The 21,531-nt window shown below is 42.2% G+C and overlaps 1 protein-coding gene across 1 annotated transcript in view; it reads left to right on the top strand.

The window, feature by feature from the left end:
* acbd6 (acyl-CoA binding domain containing 6) overlaps positions 1-21,531 on the top strand; it is a 33,076-nt gene that overhangs the window by 3,158 nt on the left and 8,387 nt on the right. The window contains exons 4-6 of the mRNA XM_031743449.2: positions 4,875-4,948; positions 8,554-8,659; positions 11,505-11,594. Of these exons, the coding sequence (XP_031599309.1) occupies positions 4,875-4,948; positions 8,554-8,659; positions 11,505-11,594 (270 nt within the window). The remainder of the gene's footprint in view (positions 1-4,874; positions 4,949-8,553; positions 8,660-11,504; positions 11,595-21,531) is intronic.

Here is a 21,531-nt window from a genome sequence, read left to right as displayed (position 1 = left end):
CCTTTGCTGATAATAGCTTTGGCCCGAGGAATTCTGTTTATGGCTCGTCTGTTCTTCCATCCTTCTTTTGTCCGTTTGGGAACCTGATATCACAGGAATGCTTTCTTCATGTTTGGCACAAACCTCCACTTGGACTGAAGTGATTAGTTTAGTGGTCAAGGTTACTGTGACCTCTCAAAACACATTTGACTCGATTCATATTTTCATTCATATACAATTCGTGTAGTAACGAGGACTAAATGTAACACAAATCTTTAATAGGACAAAGCTGATGATATTTTATATTCCAAAACTCAAATGTTCACAATGAAACACAAAACATGTCAAATGTTTAAACCGAGAAAATGAACCATTTTAAGAAAAAGCTTATTTAAAATTTGACGGCACATATTAAAAAAATAAATAAATTGGGACAGATCCATGTTTACCACAGTGCAGAATCCCCTCTTCTGTTAACAACAGTGTGTAAACATCTGCAAACTGAGGAGACCGGCTGCTGGACTGTAGGGAGAGGATGGCGTCCCGTTCTTTCATTCTGTTTGTTTGTTTGGTTTTTTGGCTTTTTTTTTTTTTTTTTTTTTTTTTTAAACGGTTCAGCAGTGAAGAGTAGACTAGAAAGAAGGGGGAGAGCGAGCAGGGGAAGACACTCAGCAAAGGGTCCCAGGTTTTACTTGAACCCGGGCTGAAGGGCGTCTGCTCAGCTGGTGCACTTTGTCTCACTCTTGTCTGATATAAGATTCTAGCTGCTCAGCGGTCCTGGGTCTTTGTCATATTCTTCATCTCATGAAGCTCCAAATGTTTTCAGTTTGGGAAACATCTTGACTAAAGGCAGGCCTCTTCAGCATCTGGACTCTTCTTAGATCATCATCGTCTTCCAGAAATATGCACGGCCGTCCCTGAAAGAAGCTCATCTGGATGGGAGCATGTGTTGCTATAAAACCTACATACACACCTTTCAGCCTTTCCAGATGTGCAAAGCACCCATCAGTACTGAAATCCTGAAACCATCATGTTCCAGTGGCACAAATGCGCTCGTTACAATCACAGATGCAGGATTTTGGACCTGCTCATCTTGAGTCCAGAGGACACTGTGTTCATGTTTTCCATAAATAATTGCAAGTTTTGATTAATCTCACCACAAAACAGTTTTACACTTTGTTTCAGACAATTTTAAATGACCTTTGGCCCGGAGAAGATGGCTGGATCATGTTCACATGTTCTTCGTATGATAGAGCTCTGACCTGCGTTTGTGGATGACATGGTGAACATTTTATTTCTGTAACTGTTCCTGAGCCCTGCAGTGACTTTAATGACAGTCATGCACCTGAAGATCACAGATTTCTTCGGGCTCATAGAACCTTTTAAGGATGTTGTGTCCTGTAGATGATAAAATATTTAAAGTCTTCACAATTTGAAGCTGAGGATCATCGCGCTGAAATTGTTCTTCGTAGATGCAGTTTTGTACAAATTGATGCACATCTTTACTTGTGTCTCTCCAAGATGCTCTTTTATGCCCAGTGATGCTGCTGACCTGTTGCAAGTTAACCTAACTTTGCAAAATCTTCCTCCAGCTCTTTCTTTTAACTACTACTCACTTTTACTCCTCCAACTCTGAGACATGTCACTGCCATCAGATTCAAAACGAGCTCATATTTTACACAAAATAGTCGAATGTCTCGGTTTAAGCATTTCAGTGTTTTCTGTATTGGATTGTGACTAAAATATATGTTTGAGACTTGCAGATCATTGATTCGCATCACGACTCTCGTGGAACTGGGGTGTCATTTTCATAAATCGTGTCTTTCTTTGAGATGAATGGTTTGCTGTGTTCGTGATACAAAGAGCACATGTGAACATGAGAAAGGGTGCACTCTTTAAACAGAGGGATGGGCACACAGTCACATATGCACAGCTATGCTTGGCTGCAAAGGAACACTGAAACATTCATTTTTAAAGGCAGTCTGTGCAACTTGCTCTTTTTCCCATTAACCCCCTCCCAGTCTTCCATTCACTTTGCTGCCCCCCCCCCCACCCCCACCGTCATTTCTGTCTCCCAAATAGCATCACTGTCAACCACATATCCCATCCTGACACATTTCTCTTCCACCAAGCTGTGGGGCAATACTCGCTGACTCTGCCCTAAGCCACACAATACCAGAGGTGGGCCCAGCAAAAGCACCGCTACCCTGCCTGTAAAGAACCTGATTCTATTAGTGTTAACAAAGCGCCATAGCATGGCAGCAGCTATTCTTTTGGAAGCACAGTTAAATGGTGTAAGTAGGAGTGCATAGACAGAGAAGCAGGGGAGAGAATAATAGCCACAGTTTGACCTCTGTTCCCGTCTCAATTGTTGAGCAGACACTGCCTTTATATTGCATTATACTGCAGAGGAGCAGGGCCAGTGCATCAGCGAATATTCTGAGTTTCTGAAGTGAATTAGGTTGTCCCAAAAGTGCACGCACTGTTTTGCTTCGCTTGTCATGTTCTCCCCACTCTGCCTATTTTCTGAAATCAGATTTGTGTGGGCTCTTTTGTGAGTCAAGGTTGGCCCACAAAGAATAGTCTGGGTAATAAAGTCTTGGCTGAGCTGAATGTAATGTGGGATCACATGAAAACACAGAAGATTAACAATAGTCACAAAATTAAGACATGATGCATTTAAAACTGTTGCGTATTTTGTTGGCCATTTATTACCAGTGAGGTCATATCTGAAGCCCCCGAAGAGTCGTTTCAGAGTTACACCTTCTGAACTCTTTGCCAGCTTTAGATTCTCAAAGACTAGAGGTAGGAGCCTGCTTTATAGAGAATCGATGGGCCCGAAACTTTTGTATTGGGTCCATACCTCTGTCACTGGAGAAGAAAACCAAGGCTGGTAAACTAAGCTAAAGAAGGCTGGGTGCTTGACAAAAGCTCTGACTGCACAACAGGTTTGTACAGTCACCCATCATTCCTCTGAATTTTACGTTTAACAATTTGTATTGTGGGTGTTCAACGACTTGGAAAGATGTTTTTTCGGAGGTTTATTGCCCCCCAAACAACATTTCTGTTGTATTAAAAACACATTTGGGTCAGTTTTGTTGGACTTATTGTGACCTTATGGCAACAAAAGTAACTTATTGGTATTCCTATCAGGGTGTCTGTAGCTCAGGAGGCAGAGGAGCTCATCCATCAGTTGGAAGGTTGATGGTGAGATTCCTGGATGCTCCGGTGTGCATGCCAAAGTATCCTTGGGCAAGATACAGAACCCCAAGTTGCCCCAAGTCTCCGACGCATCCAATGTGATGGTGTGATGATACTGGCCTCAGACATACTTATCAAAAGTCTTACTCAGTGGCTGTTCCTTTCTTTGGGTTTCCACAAAAACGTCAGGAAAGCACGGCAGCTTCAGCGGCAGTTTTAGGAATATGCTCCATCCGAGCCTGAAGCCTGGAGCTCAGGGAGAACATTCCTAACTATTGTTCCATAATTACTTCACCAGTTTCCTGCACTGTTTCACTTTTAGGCTGAATCCATTTCCCCACACAACCCCTTTACCCTCCCAGAATGCTCCCTGGGGCTGTAATCAGGATAAATATGAAGGAAACTGAAAGTTAATAAACATTCATATGAACAGAGACACATTGGGGCCTTAACATTATAGGTAGACGAATGAGACAGAAGAACCAGTCTGAAGGTGATCACGTCCAGGCAGCTGCAGTTCTCTCAAAGGTAACAAGGAAATGCTCAATATCATCTTCAGTTTATGTTTGTAATATTGGCTCAGGAGAGTTACTGACCTGACTCTGAAGTTAACTTCTGGTGGGGATGTAGCTGGACCTGTGATGGAGATCTCCGTCATCAGGAGCTTCCAGTGGGTCTGAATCTGTCGACGTGTGCTCAGTGAGAGGAGACGTGCAAGTCTGCATTTCACTGTTACTGCTACATGCTGTCACATGAAGGTTTGCAAGATCCCAGCCAGTTCCTTCATCAGCCGTATTAGCAGCTCAGGTCTCCACATGCTTTTCACCTATTCTAGTCTCTATTATCTCCACAGTGCATGTCTCAAAAGCACAGGAGGGGAGTCAAAATTAAAAAGGGAAAAACTGGTTTGTTGAAAAAGGACTGTGTCCTGAGGTGACTGATCCCACCACTGCTACGATTAATGAGGAACTGAGCTGGTTAAGGGTTGGGCTTTAATAATCAGACTCAACAGACAACAAACAAAACCAAACATTGAGCTGAGAAACAGCAGCTGAGATACTGGCTGATTTAGACACGTGGGGAGAACAAACTCTGACAAACTATCTAATATCAAAAAAGCACAACAAATAGTTTAATAGTTTAAATGAACAGAAATCACATCAAAAAAGAAAAAGACGAAAACAAACCCTAAATACTTATCTCAGGAAACAAAGAAAATAAACTGTATATTTAAGGTTAATGCCTCCAGTCACCCCCCCCCCATCATGTGGCAACACTTGGTATGTCCCAATCAGCATGTTCCAAATCACCTGTATTTAATTGGCTACCTTTCCTGGCAGCTGTGAGTGTATTTGGTACCAGCAGATCTCTGCAGCTGAACAGACCACCATCACTGGTAAAACAAGCAAAAAAAAAAAAAGTAAATTAAGAGTTGTTGTAAATATGTAAACACACCAATGATAACTAAATGTACAGTCTACAAATACAACTAATGTTCTTCAACAAATACCAAATAAATGAGTGTGATGTAGGTGGTTAAATATGTGTTTGTGTATGCGCACCAAAAGCAAGAGTACTCAAATATGCATGCTTTGGGTTTACTGCATTTATTGTTGTGTGGCTTCAGCCACAGCCAACACGTGTGACCTTCACCGTTGATGTCATCGTTTCTCATTGTTGTGGTGTTGTTACAGGAAAGACGGGGAGCGGAAAGGAGAACAGGCTTCGGAGCAGCAGTCAGTTCCCTATACCAAGAAGAGATGATCAGGTATCTGCATATATCAGAAATCAAACCCACTGACATCTTAACACAGACGGTTTCAGAAGCTTGAACAGACTCATCTTTTTCCTCCAATTGTGAATCACCGCTTATTTAATGCTCAGGTCAAGTCGGTCTAAGTCTGGCATTGTTGATGCAGTATTTGATTATATTCAACAGACCATAACTGCAGTTCAGGCCCAGAGACGTCATCCAGTTATGATTTATGTTAATGAAACACATTCTCCATTTACTCTTGCCTGGCAGACCTACTCAAGCTTAAAAACCTCATCCTCATTTCAATGAAAAAGAGCTCTATTGGAGATGAAAATGAGATGTGTGATTCCTGCAGGTTTTCATCATAAATGGCTGTATGTGATTAGTATGCACAGTCTTGGGAAGAGGCGGGCTCCCCTTTTTAATTATGGATTTATTTTTTTCATTTTTTGGGCCGGGGTGGGGGTGATGAAGACGACCCGGGTACAGCAGAGCGAGGAGGGTGAAGCAGGTTTCCCAGAACAGCGCTCCTCTTGGTGATATCCAATAGCAACGATGCCCCCACGGGAACCAGGAAGGCAAAAATCTGCACACTTGTGCACGCATAAACATACACTTTTCACTATACGTCGCTACGGGTTTTCATCCAGATCCTTGCACAACCTGCCAGAACTATCACACTCACCGCTCTGCTGCATTTCAATTTCCTCGTACTCGCACAGAAACGCACGCGGATCCTCTCCATATTAAACAGCTAAGCACCTGTTAACCAGACAGTTAATTGCATTGCTCGCTGCTCATCTCGACTTCGGAGCGTGTGTGTGTTTGTATACGTGTGTGGAGCGTGCATCGACAAAAGCAGGATTGATTAGCGATATCCCTGGACTACTGAGCTGATCACTGTGTGATTGAGGAGCCTTTGAATGCTACACTTGTAATTCTCTCCCCCACCCTGAAAAAGGATTGGGATAAACAATGGAAGCTTTGTTGTCCCAACACTCTGCTGGAAGCTGAAGCTGAGTTATTCGAGTTTCTCATACTTCTGTGGAACTCGGCCTCGTTGAGAGGATCGACCAGGGCCCTACAGGGAATGTGATGACAGATTGTGTAGGTGTATGTGTGTGTTTGTTTGATGAATGGTGTGGCCATGGTGTTGATCAGTGAAGCTCAAGCCAGGTAGATGAGTGTTCTCCACCACTGTGACCAGTTTAGCCTGATGGATGAAGGACATATCTGCCAGTACACCAGACTGGACACACACATGTGAGAGCGTTACGTGCTCACACACAAACACAAAACCATTGGTACCCCAGTGATGACAGAGTAGCCTGTGACCTTCCCAGCATGCTTTGCGGCGCTGTTGATGTCATGTCGTTTATAGGACCCACATTAATCATTAGTTTGTTTACTGTGTGTGTGTGTGTGTGTGTGTGTGTGTGTGTGTGTGTGTGTGTGTGTGTTCAGTGTTAATGGAAAGGATCAAAACGAAAAATTTTGTGCTTTCCTTCCTTCGTGAGCCTTTTTATTTACATTTTTAATAACCTCAATCTAACCCTTTAGCGGTCTGCATGCGCACATGCAGGGTTCGCTTGTGCTTTATATATGTCAAGCAAGCCCCGTCGACCATCGACGAAAGACTGATGAGTCGGCCTATTGATTAGTTGCCGGGGGAGACGGATGGCGGCCACACATCAGGGACATTTGGGGTCAGCGTGGCCATCAGACAAGGAAGTAGGTGGGGCCCAGCTTGGTGCCTCATGAATAAACATAGCAGTGGTAATCAGGACTATGCAAATGAATGTGCTCATACATAACCTGTCTGTGATAAAAGTGTAATGAGTTATTCATAATTCACCAAAGGCTGATGAGAAGAGGGAGGTGATGGGAGGCAAGGGGATGAGAAAGGGAGGAAGAAAAGGAAGTGCAGAGGAGCATTAAAGAGCAAACTGCAGATACAACTTCCTTTGTATTTTGCTGTGTCGGATTGGGAACAAGCTCGAAGCATAGATTGTGTTGATGGAAAGTCAGATTTATCTCCCTGGATGTTTGCTGTGCAGGAACTTTAGTGTATACTTGATCTCTGGTATCAAGATTGTGATACTGTGGCTGTTTTCATACATTAACTGCAGTCTGAAATTTTAGGACACCACACAGGAGAGAGCACAAATGTCAGAATCAGTCTGATTGGATGGTAAACTGTTTAGCTGCCCGGTTTCATGGTAAAAAGTGTGAAACCTGTGCGATGGTGACGAGACTCAGACTTATATTCTGCCGCCTTTATTGTTTGCTAGGGGTTGTCCTGTTTCCTGCATCCTGTGTGGTCGGTCCAGGCAGCTGCCTCATTCTTTAAAACGCTGAGCTCGTCATCTCCTCTGTGCCAAATGTGAAAGAGGACAACTTAGAACGTAAAAATCGTTTCTGAAACCCAAGTTGCTTTTGTGCTTGAATTACTTCAACCAAATCTGCTTCACATTTCTAACAGTAGACTGCTTTGGTTGTATAAGATTATACCTCACTGGGTGTAACTCAGACGCAGCTGTAGGTCAGGAGGTACAGCAGGTGTTCAGCTGATTGTGGTCTGACTCGTTCCCTTGGTCCACCTGTCTGTGTTTTTTGGCCAAATGCAAAATCCTCAAGCTTTATTTGTATGAATGTGAGTGCTCTGAGTGATCAATATGATTTTTATTTATTTATTTTACAAAAAGCTCTATATATGTACCGGTCCATTTAATCGTGAAAGCACTGCAGCCACATTCTAAGGTAAACACCACCCTTATTCTTCATGGGGGGAAATGCCCCAAAATGCCGTGTGTGCGTGCGTGCGTGCGTGTGCTCGCTCTGGGACTTTTGAGGCCCAGTGCAGCAGAGCAAGCTGGCGTCGGAGACAGGAACTGGGGGATTTGCCTTGGGGATGACTGGCTGTGTGGGAGCGGTAAAGCGGCAGGTATGCAGGGTTTCCTGTCGAACAATAGAGCACTAAATTGAATTAATCTGAATGGCCACCATGGGCAGAGGAAAGGGAAGGCGTAAAGCTCTAAATGAGATTTTGCCCCTTCTCTCCCCCTCACCCAACATCTCTCCTCCACCACTGCACCCTCTTCTCTCCCAGCATGCACTCCTGTCCCCAATGCCAAGAGGTGATTAGAGACACAGAGAGATAATTAGAGGTGGGATGGCTCTCTGTGTGCATGTGTCATATGCCAGTGCTCCCGAGGGATCTGGGACGCGTGGCTGCTGCTTTTCTATGAGAGATGTTATCTGTTATTTCTGTTTGCTTCACTATGCTAGTTGCTACCATATGTGACAACATGTTGCTTGTGTGGTGTACCCGTACTTTCCATATTAAGCATTTTGAAGGACCACATGACGAGCTACACAAACTGCTAATGAAAAGATTCCCATATCATGACCAAAACATTGAATGGATTTTGGGTTGTGGTGCTAAAGAAAGGGGCAACATTTGTTTCCAGAAACCTGTTGAAAGTAGTTTGCTTAAACTGCTTTGTGAATGCACAACAAACCCTAACCTGCTGAAATCCCAGTTTAAGGAGAACCATATTAATAATCATAAATATTACTGTAACTGACCCTTGTTCATTTTCCCCCCATGTTCTCAGGGAAGAGGATAAGAACATCTTTGACTACTGCAGAGACAATAACATCGAATACATCACCAACGCCATCACCTCCCAGAATGTGGACGTCAATATAAGGGATGAAGAGGTATCTGCAAAGCTCAGTCACACTCCACTGGTTGCATGATTGACTTGACAAAGTGTTACTTGAATAGATTGCCATGACAGTACTGTAGTTTTCATACATAATGCAGGAGAACAGACCTATAGTAGCAAATTCAAATCAGAGTCAGGAAGAACTTCATTGTATGGCTAACGTGTCTGTGCTGAATCTGTAACAGCTGCAGGGCTCTGACCCCTTGTGTGGGAGGGGAAGGTAAAAACGATCAGACCCGTATCATGAAAAATACAGGTCACTGGGGGAACAGCTCATGCAGCTCACGCAGCCGTCGTTACATAATGGTTTCAGTGATCTGTGGCCACACGCAGGAATCGCTGCTCTGACTGAAATGCGTAAATTGTATGAGCGGCTATTAGCATCAGGAGGTGTTTTCTGGATTGACCCTGAACTCCATTCATCTGTCCTTGATTGGTTAGCAGCCAGGCCAAATGGCTCACTCCCAGCCTCTTTCATCACAGCCGCTATTCAGATAAACAGGCAGTCGGCTGGTGAGTTCACAGTCAAAGGCCAGATGGCTGAAGGACCTCAGTGACAATGCTTTGTGTCCCCAGCCATTGTTGGCCTCGTAGCTGTAATTCAGCTTGCTGGACAGGAGAGGGCAGTAGTGAAGTTTTCTATTGGCAAGAAGCGATTATTTGCATCTGTGGCTCAGAGACAGAAAGGCTGTCTTCCCAGCATTCACTGTTTGGGACAGTGATCAAATACCCACCTGTGTTACACATTTCTAGTAGTAACCAACAAACAAAAGCTCTGCCTTAGAGCTCAGACTCTAAGGCAGAGAAATTTAAAAATGCATCAGAATGTGTGAGGCGAGCTCATCCTGTCAGAAGATTTTGGGATGTGAACGTTCTCCCTTTCTGATAAAATTCAGTGAAAATCTATCACTAGATAGAAAAATGCCCCCCTCATTTTTATTTATGTAACGCGTTCAGATTATAATTGAACCAAACCAACTGACAACTATTTACACAGTTTGGATGATAAATGGTGATAACCCAAACAGATCACATGTAGTGTTTTTGCTTCAGTTCTGATCCATAATATCTGTACATGTAGATCAGACCACATTCAGAACTGTTTTGATTATATTTTTTTTAAAAAGCTCCATATTTAAAAGCATCATCTGTGAACTTATTACAGTCGTGTTTATATAAATCTGGTTTGTCTTTAAAAATCCAGCAGTATTCATCTAAATTAAAGTTGAGTCACTCTGAGTCAGCGTGTCAGGAATTGGAGAACTTTTTATGTGGCAACAGTGAACTGAGAATGTAATTCATAGTTGGATTTTCAGCACATTAAGTGGTGGTGTTACATTTGGAGATTAGTTGTAGTGTGAGCATGCTTCAGAGCATGTTTGAGCGTACAGCATATTTGTATTCTAGGAAACACTAAAGGCTCCTTCACAATCTCTGCAGCTGAATCTCAATATCTTATGTAGCTCGGTTGTGTTAGCTGCTGGGACGGTGGGGTAAATGTTTTGGATACTGTGGGTTTGTGTGCTCAAAGTGTTTATTGGGACTGAGTGTATAAAAGAGGATGAGATGGAGGACATAAGCAAATATATGCATGTTTTTTTGTCTCTTTTCTTCCTTTGCTAATGTCTTCAACTTTTTGCAGAGGTGCACTTGCAGTCTCCACACTGGTCAGGAAATTAACCCATTTTGATTACAACAAAGAAGTTTTCACTTTGACCTATCAGAGCAGAGTGCCAGCACAAACGTGGGTTACCTTCTTCAATAGCAGTATATTAGCCGTGATCAGAGGTACTGCTTTAAGGTTTCTGGGGAAAAAGAGTAATGAAATTTTTAATTTCACTATTTTTTTTTTTTTTTTTTTTTGTTGATGGTAACTTTGACTTCAAACATTTTTGGCCACATTTTAATTTAAATATTAAAAATCTGATTATGACAGAACTTAAATATCCACAAATATCCAGTGCTGCCATGATGATCTGCAAAAATACTCTTATGGCGATTTCACATCCAGTTTGGAACAAATATTGTGTGCTGTTAAAGTCCTTCAGTTTCACAACATGGTTCTTGATTAAAAAAAGTGACAAACTGCATCTGAACTTGGAGTTCCACAGTTTGTCTAATGTCCCACTGGAACCTGCACACTTTGGTCTTCAGTGAAAATGTGGGCAACAGTCAGCAGAAGCACACCTGGGAGAGGGAGGCCAACTTATTGGTATTCCAGCCCAGCTTATAAGTATCCATTTTAACATGCAGCCATGGTGATCAATATAATTTAAGCAACAGAATTGGACTTGGAGAGTTAGCTTTACCTAATTGGCCTCGCTGAAAAATGAGGTTGTGTGGTTTTATTAGAGCAGGATCTTGGACCTAAGGAGAGGATGGTGCATGAGTTTGAGGGAGGGAGAGAGAGAAGGGAGGCTACTCATGTTTTGTGCACAGCATCGCATCAATCAACCTTTGCAGCATTCTGCAATTCGCCTTGAAGACTTTGGACTTTGCTTCAACCGCGTACAAGTTTGGCCTCATACAAACACTTGTATGCACAAAGTCCACGTCTCTATACGCAGCTCATTATGGACCGGTCCAAAGGCTCTGATTTCTGAATGGGCGTTCATAACATGTTTTAAAGCTTGATTGGCTAAATTCTTTTTCTTTGAGGTAGAGAAAGAAAAGAGGTGAGGAGGTGTCTTTGTATCAAGCCTGCTTGATTTGGTCTGACCAGACATGACACTGAGAGCATCACGCTACTTTAAACGCATCCTTGCCTTTGGAAGTTCGGTCATCCCTGCATGTGTTTGTGATGTTATAGTACACCCGTTATTTTTTTATTTTTGCAGGGCCGGGCTCTCCTGCACTGGGCCTGTGACAGAGGCCACAAGGAGATGGTGTCTTTATTACTACAGCACAAAGCAGACATCAACATTCAGGTGAGGAACACTTTTCCTTATTTTATATATTCTAAAGAAAGTGTTTTGATAGTAAAAATGTCCTTTAACCTCCTAAGACCCGAACTTCTTCATGGTATACATTTTTAATTTCTCTTTGCTATTTGGGCTGATTGGGGCCTGATGAATGTAAAAACAAAGAATTACCAGGTTTTGTTTTTTGTTTGTTTCTGAGAAAAATGAGAGCCACATATGAGGACACTCGCTTTAAATTTTGATAGAACAGTGGCAGTTTAACGTCCTCGTAGGTGGATATCAGGCCCTTGTAGAGCAAAATTGAGTATTTTGGTCTAAAACCCCAAAATGTGATGTCCACATATGTGGACGGCAGGTCCACATATGTGGACAAGGCTGCTCGTTTGTACATGGACAGGTAAACTAAAAGAAAATGGTGACATCTCCTGCATCACCACTCCCCTCTTTCTTTTTCTCTCCATGCTTTTCAGAAGGTCACCTTTAATTCACTTTGTGCCACAGACAAATCCCTCAGGGTTTTAGCCGACTGAGTTAGCTGGTAGCTAACCTAGTGTTTAGGCTCCCTGAGGTTTAGTAGCATCCAGGAGGCTTTAGCTTTGGTAAGCTGGCTCAGCTGCACATCGGAGAAATTACTCCTGTTCCCCTGCACGGCGGCATGACACAGTGCAGTGCAACAGCCCGCGCTGAGGTTTTAACTGTAAGGACGAATCAATTGGAAGTAATCAGGCAAATTGTTTTACGTTGCACAACCCACATAATCAGGACATTTCACAAATGACTTTCTCTTTTGTGGTCATGCGTGGCTCTTTTGTTTCGAATGCTCGCAGGGAGGTGGTAGATTTGTGTCAAATGGCTCATAAAAGACTTAACAGCAGGATAACTGCAAAACACTTCACTGATGATTTACTGCATATCAGGATAATGACAGCAGGAGAGGATTGATGTATAGATGGAAGCTTGTCCTTTTTGTTTTTTGTAAATGTAACTCATTTACAGTCATGTATCGATCTTTAAAATAATACATCTAAGTGAGAAGACGCTTCAGCAGTCAAAATGGGGAAACCTCAGTCTCTGCCCAGGTCGTGATATTGGATAATGGATCGGCTAAATTTGGGCACACTGAATTTATTTCATGTTTTGTTTACTTATTTCCTTCTTCCTCCTGAATCAAACAGAATGAAGATGGCATTAGTGAATGACTCAAACTGATCACATTCAGTCTTTCAAATCTTTTTTGTGGAAACATGGGTATAGAAACAAACACACATTTCAGAGTCAGGATTTTTGTATCTGGGCACAATCGCAAACTCTCCTGAATTCATGTATTCAGGCCACCGGGAATGTTCCACCTGCTCGTCTCTCAGGTACTGCAGCACGGCCGACAGTCTGTGCAGGAGGCTGAATATTAAGAAACTGGACCTCAGTGTCAGAGCTGCTGGAAGCAAATTTATGAGGTGGCAAAGAGGTGGCTCAGAGAAAAATATAGTCGGCTAAATCATGCCACTCTGTTGCAATGCCAAATTATCTCACTTTGTAAAGCTTACAGAACACAGGGTTCGTACGGGTGCTTGAAATCCTGGAAAGTGCTTGAATTCTAATGTCCTCTTTTCAAGGTTGGGAAAGTGCTTGAATTTCAGATGTGGTGCTTAAAAGTGCTTGAAAATGTAACTGTATTTCATTCACAATAAATAGCTATCTGATTGAATTGTTTTCTTATCAGATAGAGAAATAAAATGAGTCACAAAAAGCAAAAGCAAAATTTCCCGCCTGGGCTGCCTTTATGTCTGTTTTAATATGTGACCCCGCCCCTCCCTCGGACGTTGGGGATGAGTGCGCTAACATACCTGTAGGTTGCTGTTTTAATGCTTTTAATGTTTTTAATGATGGAAAACAACAATGGTGGAGTTTGCGCTCTCTGGTCGCCTGATAGGTGAGTCCTAGTAAATAATTTTCCAGTACGCGACGCGTACGTTACACATGCTATTTTTTAAAAAAAAAAAAGATTATTATTTTGCTAGCTATCAAACTCGCTGGAGAAATGATTGAAATGCACTGAGTGTGATGCAGTATGGCAGCGCTATTACGGAATATGCTGTGAACTTAGCTAACATTACTTAGCAGTAATATGAGTAATTTACTCAAGTGAAAGCTTTAAACATTAGCCCGATACATAACTAGCTAACTTAAGGCTTTCTGATTAACCCTCTGGGGTCGACGGACCCAGAGTCTCCATTTCAACTTGGGTCGAACGTGCGGACTTCAAACTGTATACCAGTTTTTAAATTGTGTTGATAGGCCACGTAAAACCGATGTTTTTTTTGTTTTTTTGGGGGGGGGGGGGGTCTGAATACAACAGTGGCGTTTACTCCGGGAAGAAACGGTAAAAACTGTTTTCTAAGGAGAGCGCTAGCAAACACGCTTTGCTTGTGAGTGAAAAAAGAAAAACACTCCTTCCCTATTGGTGGGAAAATGTACCATGTCGACCAGTCAAAAAATGATACGGCAACATGTGGCATTTGGTTGTTGGGAAGAGAGGGAAGAGAGAGAGCGATAAAGAGAGAGAGAGTTTTGATACGTGAGAGATTTGTGACGTTTATCGTGTTTGGAGTCTCAAGTTAGTGTGTTGTCTTGTGTAGTTAGTGTGTAGTGTAGTCGTTTTGTGTTTTGTGTGTCAGTTCTACTAGTGAACGTTACAGTTGCTGCAAAAAAGCCACCAAAGGCAGATTGCAGTGTAAACGCAATCAATGACGTTTAAACGAAAATAATGGTAATATGAGTGATCCATATGGTCACAAAGAATAGAAGAAGTTCCCCGGCTTTCATTCAAAATGTGTTTATCGCCACCGACACATTAAACTACTTAAACAGTCAGTGCTGTTCTCCATGCCTGTCTGACTTGATGTTATTAGCACAAACACTTTAAAGGTGATCATTTAGGACTTCAGCAATAATACACACAGCAATGTAGTTAGCAATAAAACAGTTTTATTGGGAAATAACTTAAAAAACAAACAAACATCTGTCTCCTATTTTTTTGGCACACAGGAAAGAAGCATCAATATCTTATCTAACTTACTTCTTTATTTTTCGTTTTTTTTTTCAACAGGAGAAGAATATCTCTAACAAGTTGATTTGTTAACATTTGCACATCTTAATTTTTAAGTGAAATCCTTTTGCATTATTTTTGTGTGGTGCGTTTTTCTATGTCTGAACAAAAGGGGAGCTAAGGTGTCTTTTCACATGGTCTTACTGAGGTGATGCGAATTGAAACATGCATTCTTTTGGGGGCGGGGGGGAGGGGGAGGGTGCTGGAAAAAAAGCTTAAAAACGGATCTTGAAAGTGCTTAAAAAGTGCTTGAATTTGACCCTGAAAAAAGCGTACGAACCCTGAGAACAATATGCCTCCCATTAGAACATGCTGGAACGTCCTTTTGTTGGTTGGTCGTGGGGTTCACTCAGGAGTGGAGAAAGTAAGGGAATTATTTTTGTTGCACTGAGGTAATATGAAAAATGTAACGGGTAGTTTTAATGGTTCATATTTGTTTTGTTTTGGGGGTTTTTAATACAAAGGAAATGTGAGAGGTTGTTCACGAGGGGAAACGGAGGCATGTTTGGGTTGTTTGTAGCCTATTAGTGCGCCCAGTAATCTCTCTCGACCTCTACCAACTGCCGAGCAACCAGTAAATAAAGATCAAACATGATTTATGCTTAATTTGTTGATTAAAAAAGGGGAGGGGGGCTTGGAGTTAAAAACAAAAGTATTATCATTTGCTTGGCAGAAGAGGGAAAATCGTTTGAAATTAATCAACTGATTGTTTTAGTGAATTGTTCCCAAACCCTGGTAACCTGCATTAAGGGCTCGTTTGATAGTTAATCCAGGATCAAGGCAGGGAAGGGACCACAATAGGTAGCTGTCTGTGTTTGAATACACGGATCTGCCAACTGTAGATCAGGCTCTGGGTATGGTGCAGTAAAACCTGCTGCTCCTCCACTGCAGCGCTGCTCCCTCGACTAATACACCCAGAGCAAGTGGGGCAAGCAAGACAAATGCATTTTAATAGGAGAAATTAAGACTTTAATATAAATACCACCTTAGTATTTATATTAAAGTATTTAGCAAGTTGCAGTTTAGGACTTTCATTACATCCCAACACTGGGAGAAATTGATCCAAACAGGAGAAAATTCATTGTAAATTTGTTTAACGTCCTAAGACCCGAACTCTTTCATGGCATGCATTTTTAATTTCTCTTTGCATTTGGGCTGATTGGGACCTGATGAATGTAAAAACAAAGAATTACATGTGGGGTTTTTTTTTTTTTTGGGGGGGGGTGTTTTTGTTGTTGTTTTTAACCTGATTTTTGTTTCGGAGAAAAATGAGAGCCATATGAGGACATTAGCTTTAAATTTCGATAGAACAGTGGCAGTAGAACCTCCTCGTAAGTGGATATCAGGCCCTTGTAGAGAAAAATTTAGTATTTTGGTGTAGACAACCCAAAATGTGATGTCCACATGTGGACGCCAGGTCCTAGGAGGTTAAATATAATTAGTATTACAAATACCTGAATTATGCTTTGATAAAAACTGGAATCATTTTTTGGCAACTACTTAAAGAACATATTACCAATCTGGAAAGCTAGTGCCGAGTCTTTGTGGATTAGTTGTTCAGAGACGTCCTGCCCGGTGCATTGGTCTCTAAATGTAAGATAAATAAAAAGCAAACGGTAGCCATGAGTTCTGGGATTGCAGTTCTCTCTTTTGGTCAACCAAAGTCTGCTCAAAGGAGATTAGTCAAAGAACTCTGTCTATACGTGAATACCAGCAAGTCTCCATAGTCAAAAATCTTGTCCGTTGCTAAAATATTTTATTTCATTTGCAGATTTGATTATATGCCAACTGATTTGACTTTCTTGCTCCATGGAAAGGAAAAATGGTCCTACGTGATCTTGGTTGTAAAATTGATACTTGCCAGTTGTAGCTGTTAAAATAGTCTTTCTTTTGACGACATTCATAACGCACTTTGCTAAATAAAAGGCAGCTAGCAAAGTTCTTTTACGGCTGCTGCGTATGAATACACGTTTAAACACAAACGCACAAGTTTTGTCAAAATAAATCTTCAGAGGGAAACGCATTCTGAGCACAGGCTGGTTTACCATTTCAGTCAGCCCGCCTTGTTGTCTGTATTTTAACAAGTTCAACAGAAATCATCACTAACCATTCACTCTGTTTTACCACAACACTGTTCTCTCAATATTACCTCATTGATTCAGTTTGGTTCCTTCAGTTTTCACCTGGAAAAAAATAAATCAAAGCAAGACAAGTTTCAGATATTCAGTTACATTGTTCCCAATCAAGACTTTTGATATTTTTCTTTTTGTTCACCTTGAAGCTTAGGAGTATGTCCCACACGGCCCCACGTGGTCATTCGCTGTCCAGATGCTGTAATCTCAAACCCCCGGCTAAGCCTCATTGCCCACACACAGACAACTTTTGCTTTTCAGGTGGAAATCCCAAACACTTTAATCTTTGGGTTGCTACGGAAACACATTTATAAAAAGGGTATACTCAGTAGTGGAGGAGTTAAGAAGGTACGGCTTAGGTCCAGACTAGCAGGAATGGTCGGGGTAGACTTTCACAATGTCGGCCTTAGACTGGGATTACTAAGAGCGTAGGTGACAGAGGGAGGATTAGTTTAACAAAGAGGACAGACAGGTGACATGCAGGTGAACCCAACAGGCTCTCAATGCGCAACATGAAGTGAGCATTAAGGGTAGGTGATGGGAGGAAAAATGCAGCCAAAGTTTTAAGCACCACGGCCGCGTCTCGCATTCTTTCACTTGCTTTTTGCCTGTCCCTCTGCCTCTCTTTTCCCCTCTCCTCATCACTCTCCCCTCCCACCCAGCCAATGCCACCATCCCCTTCACTCCATCCCTCTCTGCCTCCGCCTCTACTTTATATTAAAACAACATGATCCATGAGGCAGCGAGGGCGACTCACAGCACCGCTAATTCTAATTAAACCAGCGTGGTAGCGTGGCCACGGCAGGGCCCAAGCACTCCCAGTCTATCAGTCTATCAGATAGAAATTCATAACTTAATTGAGGTCAGAGCCTTGAGCCAGCAGAACAAAAGTCTTCAGCCAGGACCAGCGAGATCAATAGTAATAAATATCTGACTGGGTGGCCTACAATTGGTGGTTGGAGTGCACACAAGTCGCATACACACAGCCTGCACGTGGGACCTGCAGATGTCTTGTGTGAGAGAAGTTTGGCCTTTGAGATGTTTTACTTTATTTACCTTTTTTTAAACGTTTTTATTCCAAGAACTGGGCAGAGCACGCCACTTGTGTAAAACTGGAAAGGGCACACTGTGGCTTCAAGTCTGTATAGCTGATTTGTAATGACACGGTCTCTCCAAGGATGCATTGATTTGATATTGTAGTGAGTGGAGTGGGTGGACTTAAACTGAGGTGGATGTTGATTTATTCATTGAGGCCAAACAGTGAATTTGTCTCCATGGGACACCTCGACTTTGCTGAATGTCTGCATAGATCAGGAAAGAACTTTAAATAATCTTTGAAGATTTTCCACATTAGCACTTTGTGCATTTGTTCTAATCTAAAGCTATTAGCATGTAGACATTAGCTTATAGAATATGTTGGCTTCTCATCTTAAACCATTCATTCACCAGCAAAGAGGTGCATGCTACACTACTCATTTCCTGTCAGTTCATAAATGCCCCAACTGGAAAAACCAAATGTTAGTTATGTCATGCATTTTTGTTAAACCAGTGTAATCTAACTAATCCACACACCCAGCTTTAATAAGCCTGCAGTCAGACCTCAACTTGCTTTTAACTACATCTTGTAGTTGTGATTGATTGTGTACTATACACAATCAATCTTGTCTTAACATACAGGTGAAGGGCCCTGATACATAGCCTGTAGCCAAATATTCACTCATGCTTCAGAGATCCTAAGTTATGACAGTAACCTAAAGATTTGTCAAAAATTCAAGACGTTCTAACTCAAATCAAAAATTATAATGCAAGGGAAATGTGTCAGTTATTTATTTATACACACACACACACTGCCAAATGTTGGCACTGCGTTGGAGTAAATCCACAGGTTGAAGGCTTCAAAACTAGTTGCAACTGATGTGTTCATTACCAGATTATTCCAGTTATTTCTTTTCTCCCCTGTACCTCCCAAAACGTACTGCATTTATCACTCATCTTTTAGTGTTCATAATTTTTCCTTCATAAATTCTCTAACATAATTTTCCAAAGCCGTCCACTTGCCTGGATTTGAGTCTCTGCCCGGTCCCTGATCTAAACCGTTTTGAATTTAAAGAGAGAATGCATTTTACAAAACCTGCAAAGTCTTACTTTTGAGGAGGCGGACCCAAGAAAATTGGCCTTAGCGACAAAGATCTACAAAATCCAGGAAACGGTCATTTTGCTTCTTGGTTTAATAATCCAGACTTGCTGTGGATGCACTGCATGTTTAATTAATTTAAAAATATAAAAGGTCAAAATGGAGCATAAATAAAAATTACAGTGCTTACTGAGAAGTGCATGACTGCCTTTTTTCACAATAGAAATATTTTTGGTTTGTGCCAATTCCCTGCTTCACAAATCAAGTGGCACATCTGAAAAACATTTCATTTTAATCAAACCGAACAATCTGTGCACATTTTTCACTAAAGCACATTAAACCTGTATCAATATTAAATCTCCCACTGAATTAGCAAAAACATAAACCTCCTCGTGGATCTGGTGCAGCTCTACAGTAGCTGAGCGTTTTGCAGTGAAGCAGCACAGTCTTCTCATCGGTGTCCTCTGCTGTGGTGTCGGCTGCTCGTGTGATCAAAGTGGCAAATGCGCTCACACACACCATGGCGGGCTGATTGAAATTCTATGGTGGAGGTATTATTACACGTTTGTGTCCCTCCCCTTTCCCAGCACTGCCGCCTATAACTAATGGCTCAGTCAGCCCAGTCATAACAAATATCCAGCAATATTTGTCATAATTGTGTGTGCGCGCATGTGCATGCGTTTCTGTGCATATAATTGTGCAACCGATCCTCCAGAATGTATAGGATAATTAAGAAAATGCACCAAGGTGGGAAAGGTAAGGAGGGAAAAATCAATGGAATGAAAATGGATAACACAATAAGGTGAAGGCAGAAGGTGGGCAGAGTAAACAACGATGTGAGATGGACACTAGTGAGGTCTGATAATGTGATGCAACACTGACCTGACCTCAGGGTTTGCCATACTGCCAATATTTGTCTTTCACATTACTGAGTGTATTGGGCTGTTTTTGGCAAAGTCGCAGTTCAGTCAGCATGATTGCTCGATGGCATTACTATACAGTATTTCCAATGTAGCAGAACTTCCAAGTATTTGCATTGCTGGATAAGACAAAATGGAAATGCTTAGGTTTTTTATTACTATACAAGAGCCAATGGGCCATGAAGGGTAGTAAGGAAAAGGCAAGAAGGTAGATTTAAGACAGAATGAGAGTAAATCTGCTTGTTCGTGGGTTTGGGTTGCAGCACGATGATGGTATGTTTAGAATGGATGCACTGAACTTGACCCTTAATGGGACACCAGCACCCAGGTTTATCAGATCTGCTAAAGACTTCCACTTTTGCCATGGTTCTCGGCTGGAAAAGGGTGGGTTGCCCAACTCCAGGTCAGGGACAAGTTGTTGCCCCAAGGGGAGGAGTTAAAATATCTCGGGATCTTTTTTTCACAAATCTGATGGGGCAGACTGGGGCTGCATCTGCAATATGGGCGTTGTACTGGTCAGCTGTAGTGAAGAAAGCTGAGTGTAAAAGCAGAGCTGTTGACTTTACTGGTCTGTCTACATCCCCACACTCGCCTGTGGCCTCTGTCTTAGAGAGAGGGCGGAGAGTCTGAGTAGGGTGACTAGTTGGCGAGGTGTTCCAGGCACATAACACAGGGAGGAGGACTCAAGGTAAACCCGGGACACACTCTGAGATTAAATCTCTCGGCTGTCCTGGGAACGCCTCTGTGTTTTCCCCCTCCCAAATGAGCTGGGGGAGGTGGCTGGGGAAAGGAAGGTCTGGGCTGCTTAGGCTGCTGCCCCACAACCTGACCCTGGATGAATGGATGCATTACTGCAGGTTTGGTTTTGTTTTTTTTGTTTTTTGCCTATAGACCTGATTATGAAGATATAAAGACGACTTGAAGATGTTACTCAAGTGTTGTCTTTTTGTGCATAAAGTCATTTAAATCCACGATGATGTCCTTTTACCATAATTAACTAAACTCGTACATGTTAGCCATTTTCAAGCCAGCCTGAATCGGAGCACGTCTCTGTAAAGGATACACACAGGGGATCGTTTCCACGTCACACAGCACTTGTCATCTTAGCAGTCACGCAGTAAGCTGCTGTTATAGGATACATATTTAGTACTTGCTGCACATTAGCCGGACTCGATGAAATAAAAGCTGTTGCAGTGCGCTGTTAAAAAGGGCCTATCAGACACCGATACAGTTATGAATCTATAATATGAGCACTCAGAAAAGAGCCAGCTACTTGACAGTAATGGTCCAGCCTAAAGAGCCATTCCAGCAGGTAACGGTCCTCTTTGCCATCATCAGCTGTTGTTTCTTTCTTATTGGCCACTCACTGGGCCTTGCCTACACTCAACTATTTGATTTCCATCGTTCTTAACCGTCCACATAAATTGTCAGGAGCATTAAAGCTGTCCTCGACTGTTGCAGACAGAGGGGGAGAGGAGAGTGAGAGAGTGGTAGCTGGATAGAGACAGCGAGGGGAGGGGATGGGGTGAGGAGAGAGAATAAACAAAGTAAGTGTTTTGCCTTCCATCAGTCTCCTGCAGTACTCAGCTTTATGAGTCCCTCACTCCAAATGCCTCAGCCAGAGCCCCCACTGCTTGCCCATTGATTTTCA

Source organism: Oreochromis aureus, linkage group 23, assembly GCF_013358895.1.
Source record: "Oreochromis aureus strain Israel breed Guangdong linkage group 23, ZZ_aureus, whole genome shotgun sequence".
In the NCBI taxonomy this organism is placed as follows: Eukaryota; Metazoa; Chordata; class Actinopteri; order Cichliformes; family Cichlidae; genus Oreochromis; species Oreochromis aureus.
Note: the sequence above shows the minus strand (reverse complement) of the source record. Positions and strands in the feature narration are given on the sequence as shown.